Genomic DNA, 12153 nt, shown 5'->3' on the forward strand with positions numbered 1-12153 from the left:
AGTTCCCTTTTCTCCACATCCTCTCCAGCCTTTGTTATTTCTAGGCTTTTTAATAATGGACATTCTGATCAGTATGAGGTGGTACTTCACTGTGTTTTTGATTGGTATTTCTCTAATAATTAATGATGTTGAGCATGCTTTCCTGTGCCTATTGGCCATCTGTATGTCTTCTTTGGAGAAATGTCTATTTAGTCTCAGGGACAGAAAGCTTTTGAATCTCCAGTGGAACAGCCATGTTTGTGGAAGTCCAGTTCAGGATTTTGTCAGATGGAAGGAATTACTCTTCTCTCCAAGTGATACCAGCATGGAATGATGCTTCACAGGGACACTGAGCTTTTTGGCACTCTACCCAGGATTGATGGTGCCCAAGAGCATTTCTTTACACTGTAGTTTCCATGCAGGTTGCTCAAAAAACAGAAGAGAAATTATTTATCTTCAGGGCCAGCTTCATGTTTGTGCAACTTGTATAGTTGTATAGTTTTAGATGTCCAGTTTTAGATGGGAGAGCCTCAGTCTTATTTTAATGCTGTACTGTTACTGTTGTCAACATCCCAACAATTTATAAACAAGGGACCCACATTTTCATTTTGTTCTTGGCCATACAAATCTTGAAGCTGGTTCTGCTTCTATGCATCCAAGGTCATGCAAGATTGAGGTAACAAGAGTGAGAAAAAAAAAATCAAGAACCTCCATTGTCACCGTCCTCCAAGTTTATGTATCCAGATAAGCACCTAATGAAACTGCTACCCATTCCTCGATCTCTGTTGTTGTTGTTCAGTCACTGAGTCATGTCTGACTCTTTGTGACCCTGTGGACTACCACATGCCAGGCCTCCCTGTCCCTCACTGTTTCCCGTAGTTTGCCCAAGTTCATGTCCATTGAGTTGGTGAGGCCATCCAATCATCTTATCCTTTGCTTCCCTCTTTGCCTCTTGTCCTCAATCTTTCCCAGCATCAGAATCTTTTCCAGTGAATCGGCTCTTTGCATCAGGTGGGCAAAGTATTGGAGCTTGACGCTTCAGCATCAGTCCTTCCAATGAGAATTCAGGGTTGATCTCCTTTAGAATTAACTCGTTTGATCTCCTTGCTGTCCAAGGGACTCTCAAGAGTCTTCTCCAGGACCACAATTCAAAAGCATTAATTCTTTAGCCCTCAGCCTTCATTATGGTCCAACTCTCACATCTGTACATGAGTACTGTAAATACCATAGATTTGACTACACAGACCTTTATCAGCAAAGTAATGTCTTTGCTTCTTAATATGCTGTCTATGTTCGTCAAAGCTTTTCTTCCAAGGAGCAACCGTCTTCTAATTTCATGGATGCAGTCATTATCCACAGTGATTTTGAAGCCCAAGAAGAGAAAATCTGTCATTACTTCCACTTTTTCCTCCCCATGATCTTAACTGGTAGCATATTTAACCTCCTTTAAGATTTTCAGAGGTCTCTTTTCCCCTTTTAGAACCATCTCCATACTGATTCAGAAACTCTAGTTAATAGAATGATTTAGGTCTTGGCAACATCCTTTGAAAAGATGAACTTTCTACATCTACTTGCTTTACTTTGTGTTATGGTCTTTAGCACAACCTCAATTTCATGGGTGCATTTTACACACAGTTCAGTATGTCTTATTTTTTAAGCAAGAACTAAGAAATATTCTTATTGGCTGGTGGGTCCAAATACTGAAACCAGCCCCAGTGATTGTGAATATTCTTTCCTGAGTTTTCTTAATTTTTATAGGCTGTGCACAGGTGAGGAGTGCACCCTGTAGCTTTTATCTGTTCCCCTTGGGTGGGAATAGGTGTGGGTGGGTTGGCTTGGTGGACTGGCCCAGGAGAGAGAAGCAGAGTCATGAGTAGGCCTTATCCCCGAGGAAGCCTCCACTTTTACTGTGCTTACATATTGGCTGCCTAAGCAGGACGACTGAGCAGTTTCATAGATATTGTTAGTCAGGAGGCAGACTTGGTGAGAGTGGGCATAAAGGCTGTAAGTCCTTCTCAGGACCTGGAGAAGCACCTGCTGACGGTGGCTGGGGAGTGCTTCCCTGATTGCCAAGGACAGTGTCTACTGCTAAGCAGAGAGTGTGCATTGTGGAGTGACACTCAGTCTTGCTCGTCTGATGACATTAATTACAGGGTGTTATGGGCGAGGTTTCTGTAGGTTGGGCAGAGGTGGAGGCCACTGGCAATGTGTGCCGTGCCCAGGGAGAAATGTGTGAGTGGGAGGAAGAAAAAGGATTTCTCTGGAGCTGTTCCAAGGCTGATGCTGGTGAAAGATGCTTGTCTCTCTAAAGCAGTAAAGCAGCATCTGCCAGGATTGTCAGCTACTAAGAAACACATCTCCATACTCACGAGCCATGGGACATGAGGGCAAAGGTAAGAATGTGGTATATTTTAGTACTGTGTTTTCCTACTCATTGGGTTTGGTGTGCACCTGGATGTGTATATGTGTATAAAACTGACTGAAAGTTGTCAGGTTGCAGTCTATTGATTTTTTTTTATTCTGTTGGCAAATTTTCAGCATTAACTAAGACATGAAGGCTTTGTTTTAACTTCTTATTCCTTAACTCTTCTGCCTCAAATCTAAGGTGTTACTCAGACCATGGTTGATGAATGATTAGATGGAGAACTGGTTTGAAATGGTCAAAAGTAGTTCACCATTTCCAGAGTAGTCTTTAGTGTGAAAGGGCAAGAACTTTTCATTCACACTGACCTAGGTTGACTCTTCTGTGTATGTTTGACATTGTGCAAATAACTTAGTCTTTCTGAACTTGCAGAGTAGTATGGATTTAATGAAATAATGCTCGCAAAGAGCCTAGTGCAGCAGCTGTCTCTGGATAGAAACTCAGCAATGGTTACCTCTAGTTTATCAACTCTTTCTCTAGCTCCACTTCCCTAGCACTGGAGTCATGTCCTGCCATTCTCAACTCCCTTAATGGTGTTTCCATAGCCAATTTATTGTAGGTTGTGGCTGATTAAGACAAAGCTAAGACTAGCCTAATTTAATGATTCTATGGACATTTCATTTCATGTTAGACTCTAGCATTGTAGTTAGATAGGCAGAGTAAATGTGGGAAGGAATGTGTCTCAAATGCTGAATTCTACTTCACTTGGTGTGGAGCATTTTTTCCTTCTGAGATCTTTCAGGATGTGGCAACTAAAGCATAGGTTCTGCTATCCACTCTTTCCATTCATCCATCATCCATCCACCCATCCATCCATTTATTTATCCATCCAGCTGTCCACTCTTCCATCTATCCATTCATCCATTTATCAACCCAACATTTGTGTACTGAATCAGTGTATGCCAAGCACAGTTCTAAGAGCCAGAGATTAAGCAATAAAGAAAAACAGGAAAAAAAAATCCTGCATTCCTGAAGCATTTATTCTAGTGAGCCATGGTGCAATCAACAAAATAAATCAGCAAAGTCTGTAGTGTGTTAGATGGGGCATTGTTATGGGGAAAGTAAAGCAAGAAAAGAGGTTGGGGTTTGAGGCATTCTGCAGTTTTTCCATAGGGTGATCAGGGAAGGCCTCCCTGAGAAAGTTTTTGAGCAAAGGCTGAAAGGAGAAAAGGGGAAGAACATTTCAAGCAGGAGAAGTGGCAAGTGCAAAGGCTGGAAGGTGGAAGCAAGCCTGTTGTGCAAGGAGAAACAGGGAAGCCGGTGTGGCTGGTGGAGGAGAGGACGAGAGAAGGCTGGAGGAGTGACAAGGGCTAAATCACTTGTGGCTACGGAGGTTCTCGTGAAACCTTGAGCGTAACCGACACTTCAGTAGAGTAACACTGACTCCTATGTTGAGAACAATGTGAAGGGCAGAGGTGGAAGCAGAGTCTACTTCAACCATTGTAATAACACACACCTGTATAAAAGTGGTTACAGGGAAGGGGTGAAGAGTAGACAGCCCCAGGGAATATTTTGGAGATAGAGCCAACAGGATTTTCTAGTCGGTTAGATGTGAGTAGTGAGAGAAAGAAAGGAGTTAAGGATGACTCTAAATTTTAGGGAGAGGGCAACTCACCAGAAAGATAACGTTGTCATTGAGTGGGAAAAACTGGAGCAGATTTCGTCCGGGATGTTAGGAGATCTGTCTTGGATGGTTTGGGATTTGAGGTGTAAGTCAGACACCAGAGTGGAGATACTGAATGGGAAGCTGGATTTGGGAGTCAAGAGTTAAGCAGTGAAGCCTGGGCTCAAGATAGAAATCTAGGAGTGGTGGACACGTGATGTAGTATTTACAGCTGTGAAGCAGAATGAGATACCCCAGTACTGAGGGCAGGTAGAAAAGAGTTCTAAAAACAGCCAGAGGACTTGCTAATTTTAAGGACCTGTGAGATAAAAGAAAGCAGAAAAGGAGGAAGAACCAGAGAGGAGTAAAAACAGGGGCAAAATATTTTCCAGCAGAAGGCCCTGATCCACTCTGTGAATTTCTGCTAGTGGCTCAAGTAAGATGAAGACAGAATTGGCTGTTGAATGCAGCAAATTGGGATTTCAGTGACCTTGACAAGAGAGCTAGAATCAGGTAGGTCCAGTAAAGAAGGGACAGGTTGAAGTAGGGAGAGATGAAGTTAGTGACCATTAAATTGCTACCAGTCTTCCTCATTCCCAATCCAGAGGAACTAAGCCCTTCACCTTCCCATTTTTCTGATTCATCTTTATCTTATTTTGCCAATTCCATTAATCGTTGTAAGCAACCTTCAATTCTTTTGGAATGGGCTGCCAAATCAGCAGAATGGGATGTTCCTCCAAACAGGGAGCCTCTGGTGGGGTGCAGAGCTCATTGTTTCTTCCCTTCACATCTGGTGGTAGAAATGTGACTACCTGCCTGATCCCGAGGTAGTGGGGGTGGGGGACAGGCACAGTTCTGCAGCATGTGGAATCTTTCTTTTTTTTTTTAAATATAAATTTATTTATTTTAATTGGAGGCTAATTACTTTACAATATTCTAGACCAGGGATCGAACCTGTGTCTCTGCATTGGCAGAGACAATTGGTGTCTTCGGTGGATTCTATACCAATGAGCCACCAGAGATGTTTTTGCCTACTTTTAAATTGGCTGTTTGTTTTGTTTTCCTTTCTTTTTTATTGAGATAAAATCAACAGATTACATTGTGTTAGTTTTAGGTGTATAAGATAATAATTTGATATATGTATTGGGTTGACCGAAAAGTTTGGGTTTTTTCATAAGCTGTTCTAAGTGAACATTTTTGTCCATCCCATATCTACTGAGAAATGATTACCACAAAAAACTTAGATAACATCCATCATCACACACAGGTACATATTTTTTTTGTGCGAGATAAGAACTTTTAACCCCATTCTCTAAGCAGTTTTCAAATACACACTATAGTAGTATTAACTACAGTCCCCATGCAGAGTATTACATTCCTAGGTTTTATTTATCTTATGCCTGGATAGCTGTACCTTTTGACCACCTTTATTCATTTTACCCCTCCTCTCCCACTAGCCTGTGGCAATCACCAGCCTGTTCTCTTTATCTATGAGTTTATGGTTTTTTAGATTCCATGTATAATTAAGGTCACATATATTCTCACGGAGCAGTATTTGTGTATATGTCTGACTTAGCATAATGCCCTTAAGGTCCATCCATGTCATCACAAATGACAGGATTTCCTTCCTTTGCATGGTTGAATAATATTCCATTGTATGTATGTGTGTGTGTGATATGTGTATCACATCTTTATTCATTTATTTGTCAGTTGACACATATAAATTGATGCTTATATTGTTTCCATGTCTTTGCTACAATAAATAATACTCCAGGGAACATGGGGGTACATATGTCTTTCTGAGACAGCAATTTTTGTTTCTCTTGTGTAAATACTCAGAAGTGGAATTGCTATATCACATGGTATTTTTGCTTTACTTATTCATTCATTCATTTATTAATTTCTTGCTGCACTGGGTCTTCATGGCGGTGTGCAGGCTTTCTCTAGTTGCAGCAAGTGGGAGCCACTCTCTCATTGCAGTGTGGTCTTCTCATTGCTGGGGCTTATCTTGTTGCTCAGCATGGGAAGTAGGGTGCGTGGGCTTCAGTAGTTGGGGCTCATGGGCTCTAGAGTGCAGGCTCAGGAATTGGGACACACATATATTCCACGGGACATGGAATTCTCCTGGACTAAGTATGTCCCCAGCATTTGCTGTCAGATTCTTAACCCCTGGAGCACTAGGGAAGTCCTGGCTGTCTTTTAATGTGGGATGTAGAAGAGTTTAAATCCCACTGGCAGTATTTGACAGATGCAGTACAGGTGACATTGGCACCTCTGGCTGAGGCTGGATGTGTGGGAATTAGCTTGAGCTTCCTCTATTTGGTATCAGCCCCACCTTGGCAGGGTGTATTTGGATCTCAGTTGTCAGCTGCTTTTTTAGATGACACACTTGTTTATTTATTTATTTATTCTGAGCTAGCTGCTTCTTGGCTAGGGCTGTTATAGTGCCACGCTCACTTCAGCACGTACACACAGACCTCTGGGCTATTGACTCTTATTACTCTGTACCAGCTGGGTCTGGCCTTCTCCTGCCCACTCAGGTCACAGCAGAGCAATGGCAGCCAGAATCACTCTGACAGGTGGGACTGCTCTGACACCTGTGGGGAGTGCCCAGAGCCTCCTTGCCACATTTGGCTCCTGCACCCAGGCTCCAGGATATCTCTAAGCCATTTAGCATGACTATGAAGAGTATATCTAATCAGCTTAGTAATGTGTGTGTGGGGGTATGTTTGTTGTCAATTATTTATTGTTTCTGGATGAACAGTATTTCAATAGAAGCCTAACACCTCTAGTCCTCTCTCAGGGAACACTGTGGTTCTCTGGTTGGATCACTGACCAGCAGTGTCCAATCCTGAGTTCAGATCTGCCCTTAAGAAGACCAAGGCAGGGAGTTCCTGGTTGCCTAGTGGTTAGGACTCTGTGCTTTCACTGCTGTGCTTGGGTTCATCCCTGGTCTGGGAACTGAGAACTCATAAGCAGAGTTAAAAAAAAGAAAGAAAAGCCAAACAGTGCTTGGTGAGTAAATTACCATGGGGATAATGGCCCATGGGTGCATGCTCAGTGGCTCAGTTGTGTCTGACTCTTTGCTACCCCATGGACTTTGTAGACCACCAGCCTCCTCTGTCCGTAGAATTTTCGAGGCAAGAATACTGAAGTGGGTTGCCATGGCTTCCTCCAGGGGATTGTCCCAACCCAGAGATTGAACCCATGCTTCCTGCATCTCCTACATTGCCAGGCAGATTCTTTACCACTGAGCCATCAGCTCCTTGACAATCATGCCCTCTTTTCCTTCACTTGTCACCTGGTCCATGATGCTATAATGATGGTTTTCATGAGAAATTACATGAGAATTTGCAGTTCTTAAGTGAAGTCAAGTGGGCCTTAGAAAGCATCACTACGAACAAAGCTAGTGGAGGGGATGGAATTCCAGTTGAGCTATTTCAAATCCTGAAAGATGATGATGTGAAAGTGCTGCACTCAATTTGCCAGCAAATTTGGAAAACTCAGCAGTGGCCACAGGACTGGAAAAGGTCAGTTTTCATTCCAATCCCAAAGAAAGGCAATGCCAAAGAATGCTCAAACTACCACACAATTGCACTCATCTCATATGCTAGTAAAGTAATGCTCAAAATTCTCCAAGCCAGGCTTCAGCAATATGTGAACTGTGAACTTCTGGATATTCAAGCTGGTTTTAGAAAAGGCAGAGAAACCAGAAATCAAATTGCCAACATCCACTGGATCATGGAAAAAGCAAGAGAGTTCCAGAAAAACATGTATTTCTGCTTTATTGACTATGCCAAAGCCTTTGACTGTGTGGATCACAATAAACTGTGGAAAATTCTGAAAGAGATGGGAATACCAGACCACCTGACCTGCCTCTTGAGAAATCTGTATGCAGGTCAGGAAGCAACAGTTAGAACTGGACATGGAACAACAGGCTGGTTCCGAATTGGAAAAGGAGTACATCAGGGCTGTATATTGTCACCCTGTTTATTTAACTTATATGCAGAGTACATCATGAGAAATGCTGGACTGGAAGAAACACAAGCTGGAATCAAGATTCCTGGGAGAAATATCAATAACCTCAGATATGCAGATAACACCACCCTAATGGCAAGAAAGTGAAGAGGAACTCAAAAGCCTCTTGATGAAAGTGAAAGTGGAGAGTAAAAAAGTTGGCTTAAAGCTCAACATTCAGAAAATGAAGATCATGGCATCCAGTCCCATCACTTCATGGGAAATAGATGGGGAAACAGTGGAAACAGTGTCAGACTTTATTTTTCTGGGCTCCAAAATCACTGCAGATGGTGACTGCAGCCATGAAATTAAAAGACGCTTACTCCTTGGAAGGAAAGTTATGACCAACCTAGATAGCATATTCAAAAGCAGAGACATTACTTTGCCAACAAATGTCCATCTAGTCAAGGCTATGGTTTTTCCTGTGGTCGTGTATGGATGTGAGAGTTGGACTGTGAAGAAGGCTGAGTGCCGAAGAATTGATGCTTTTGAACTGTGGTGTTGGAGAAGACTCTTGAGAGTCCCTTGGACTGCAAGGAGATCCAATCAGTCCCTTCTTAAGGAGATCAGCCCTGGGATTTCTTTGGAAGGAATGATGCTAAAGCTAAAACTCCAGTATTTTGGCCACCTCATGCGAAGAGTTGACTCCTTGGAAACTCTGATGCTGGGAGGAATTGGGGGCAGGAGGAGAAGGGGACAACAGAGGATGAGTTGGCTGGATGGCATCACTGACTCGATGGTTGTGAGTCTGAGTGAACTCCAGGAATTGGTAATGGACAGGGAGGCCTGGCGTGCTGTGATTCATGGGGTTGCAAAGAGTCAGATATGACTGAGCAACTGAACTGAACTGAACTGAAGAACTAATTTCTCCCGGGGCCATTCTGCAGTAGAGGCAAGAGAGTGGGTGCCAGACAGTGGTTGTAGGCTGCTCTGGCCCCTGATCTTCTTCTTGGGATGAGGAAATATGGGCTATTTGGGGGATGACATGTTGCTCACATTGATTTATTTGCTTTTCAGGAGCAAATAACTCCTGCTGAAAACATGGGCCTTACTCTTGTGGGTTACTATTGTTTAGTTCTTTTTAATGGTACAACACTCTAATGTCCCATCTTCCATCTGAACTCACAGAAGCACTCACACAAATAGGATGATCTTGGTCTGTACATTTGAGAGTTTGCAATTCTTGTCCTAGTTACAAAGTGAAATCCCTTTTTTTGACATCCCCAACCCCTGGTGCTGCTCATCTGTCTCATATAGTCTAACCCAACGATTCTCATCATTTATTTCTGTCACAGTATATGTAGAACATCACACCATGTAGATGAGAGGACTCACTCTTAGAGAACAGGCCAGGGGAGGTCTGGCTTCATAGGCTTTGGATCCCCTTACACTCAGCTGACTGCTCCTGGGCCTGAGTGCATTTGTATTTCCTTCTGTCATAGCTGTACCCATCAGGGGCACACCAGTGTGTTGCATCAAAGGTTAGAGGTTCAGGTCCAAGACCTAGTATAGACCACTATCTCAGTGCAGTCAACATCTATAAACATCTTTTAAGGTGTCTAGAAACATCTCTCAACATACTTACCCAAGTGTTGTGAGTTAGGGAGAACTAAGTTCCTGTGGTCCTGCCCCTTGCTCGGTACAGTTTGCCACCATCTGCCATTCTAGACATGGATGGATGCCAACACTTCCTGTCCCCTGTCCCTTCCAGGTTAGCGAGCCTGGGCTCCTTGCCTCTGTGGCCACATTGTGATGCTTAGCAGGCTTCTTCCTACTCACTACTTTATTAGGTATTTCACCATTTCCACATATTCCTGCCCCCTGGGAGCTAACATGGGGCTAGTTCCAGATTTGCTACATCTTCTGCACAGCTTAGAGCAGAGGTCCCCAACCCCTGGGCCATGGTGCAGTACCTGTCTGTGCCCTGTTAGGAAATGGGCTGCAAAACAGAAGGTGAGCGGTGGCCAAGGAGCGATGCTTCATCTGTATTTAAAGCTACTCCCCATTGCTTGCATTACCACCTGAATTCCACCTCCTGTCACATCAGAGGCAGCATCGGATTCTCACAGGAGCACAATAAATGTAATGTGCTTAAATCATCCTGAAACCATCCCACTCCCGCCCATGGAAAACTTTCCTGTGAAACTGGTTCCTGGTGCCAAAAAGGTTGAGGACTGGTGGCTTCTTATGAAATGGTTGAAGGCATCACCAGATGCTCTGTGGAGACTGTCTGCTCCTGTCACTATGACAAATACCCTGACTACTGGTCTGTTGGGATGCCAATGTTCCAAGAGCACTCTAGTTCTCTTTTAACACTTAAGACTATGTGGCACTGGGTATTGCTTCTTATACTCAGACAGAGCTATAAGCATACTCACCGACCCAACCAATCATTTATTTACCTGTTTAACAACTCATTCAATGAATGCTGGGCAATGAGAATGTAAAGACAGAGACATAGATCTTGCTTTTTAGAAGCTCACAGTGCAGTGAGAGAGACCCTAGATGTGTAATGATGGCATTCAGGAAATTTCCATGAGAGTGCCTTGGGAACACAGAATAGGGTTCCTCACACTTGCACGGTGGATCAGGGAGAGTGCTTGATTGAGATGAAATGACTGTTGAATGGAGTTTTCCTATCTCTTTCTTCCTCCTTTTTTCTTGAACTGAGCCATGCAGGATGTATGTCATTGGTTGAGGGAAGGAAGGGTTCCAAGCAGCAGTAAGACTGTAGAGAGCTAAGGAAGCATGTTAGAGAGTTTGGAATATTTGGGGAACTTTAAATGCGACTATTTTGTTTGAGCATAGCGGAGTGTTAATGGATAGCAGCAGTGGGATAAGAATCCCTCTAAAATAAGTTTGAAGGGTGAAGGGGACATTCCCATGTGAACCTGCAATGGTCAGAATATATTTTTGAAATGAGAGTGTCTATGAGGTTCAAGGTAATATCTTATAGGAGCTGGGCTTTCTCACCTGGAGGAGAAAAAGTATAAAGCAGTGTGGCCTGGACAAACTAGCTAGCCTTTCAAGTTACTGACCTATAAGGAAAATATTACCTCATGGAATTGAGAGGATTCTATAGAGATCCAAATGGGTGGATGCTCAAAAAATATTATTTTTCCTCTTTGTCCCCTTTGGACATAGGCTTTGGATTTGAATATTGGTTCTGTCACAACATTATTGTGATAGGTGTTGTAATCCTTATGAAATTCATCTCTTTATCATTATCTTTTTTGGACATCTTTTTTGAGTGTTAGTTCTAAAAGGTCTTGTAAGTCTTCATAGAATCGTTCAACTTCAGCTTCTTCAGCATTACTGGTTGGGGCATAGGCTTGGATTACCATGATATTGAATGGTTTGCCTTGGAAATGAACAGAGATCATTCTGTCGTTTTTGAGATTGCATCCAAGTACTGCATTTTGGACTGTTTTGTTGACTATGATGGCTACTCCATTTCTGCTAAGGGATTCCTGCCCACAGTAGTAGATATAATGGTCATCTGAGTTAAATTCACCCATTCGAGTCCATTTTAGTTCACTGATTCCTAGAATGGCAATGTTCACTCTTGCCATCTCCTGTTTGGCCACTTCCAATTTGCCTTGATTCATGGACCTAACATTCCAGGTTCCTATGCTCTTTACAGCATCAGACCTTGCTTCTATCACCAGTCACATCCACAGCTGGGTATTGTTTTGCTTTGGCTCCATCCCTTCATTCTTTCTGGAGTTATTTCTCCACTGATCTCCAGTAGCATCTTAGGCATCTACCAACCTGGGGAGTTACTCTTTCAGTATCCTATCATTTTGCCTTTTCATACTGTTCATGTGGTTATCAAGGTAAGAATACTGAAATGGTTTGTCATTACCTTCTCCAATGGACCACATTCTGTCAGACCTCTCCACCATGACCCACCTGTCTTGGGTGGCCTCACATGGCATGGCTTAGTTTCATTGAGTTAGACAAGGCTGTGGTCCGTGTGATCAGATTGGCTAGTTTTCTGTGATTATGGTTTCAGTGTGTCTGCCCTCTGATGCCCTCTCACAATACCTACCGTCTTACTTGGGTTTCTCTTACATTGGACGTAGGCTATCTCTTCACGGCTGCTCCAGCAAAGCGCAGCCGCTGCTTCTTA

The 12153-nt window shown here is 43.1% G+C and overlaps 1 protein-coding gene across 1 annotated transcript in view; it reads left to right on the forward strand.

The window, feature by feature from the left end:
- Positions 1-2246: 2246 nt before the first annotated feature.
- LOC113898685 (transmembrane protein 45A-like) overlaps positions 2247-12153 on the forward strand; it is an 89761-nt gene continuing 79854 nt past the window's right edge. Inside the window, exon 1 of the mRNA XM_027552057.1 lies at positions 2247-2372. Coding sequence (XP_027407858.1) covers positions 2354-2372 — 19 coding nt within the window. The 5' untranslated portion in view covers positions 2247-2353. The remainder of the gene's footprint in view (positions 2373-12153) is intronic.

Source organism: Bos indicus x Bos taurus, chromosome 1 (genome assembly GCF_003369695.1).
Source record: "Bos indicus x Bos taurus breed Angus x Brahman F1 hybrid chromosome 1, Bos_hybrid_MaternalHap_v2.0, whole genome shotgun sequence".
Lineage (NCBI taxonomy): Eukaryota > Metazoa > Chordata > Mammalia > Artiodactyla > Bovidae > Bos > Bos indicus x Bos taurus.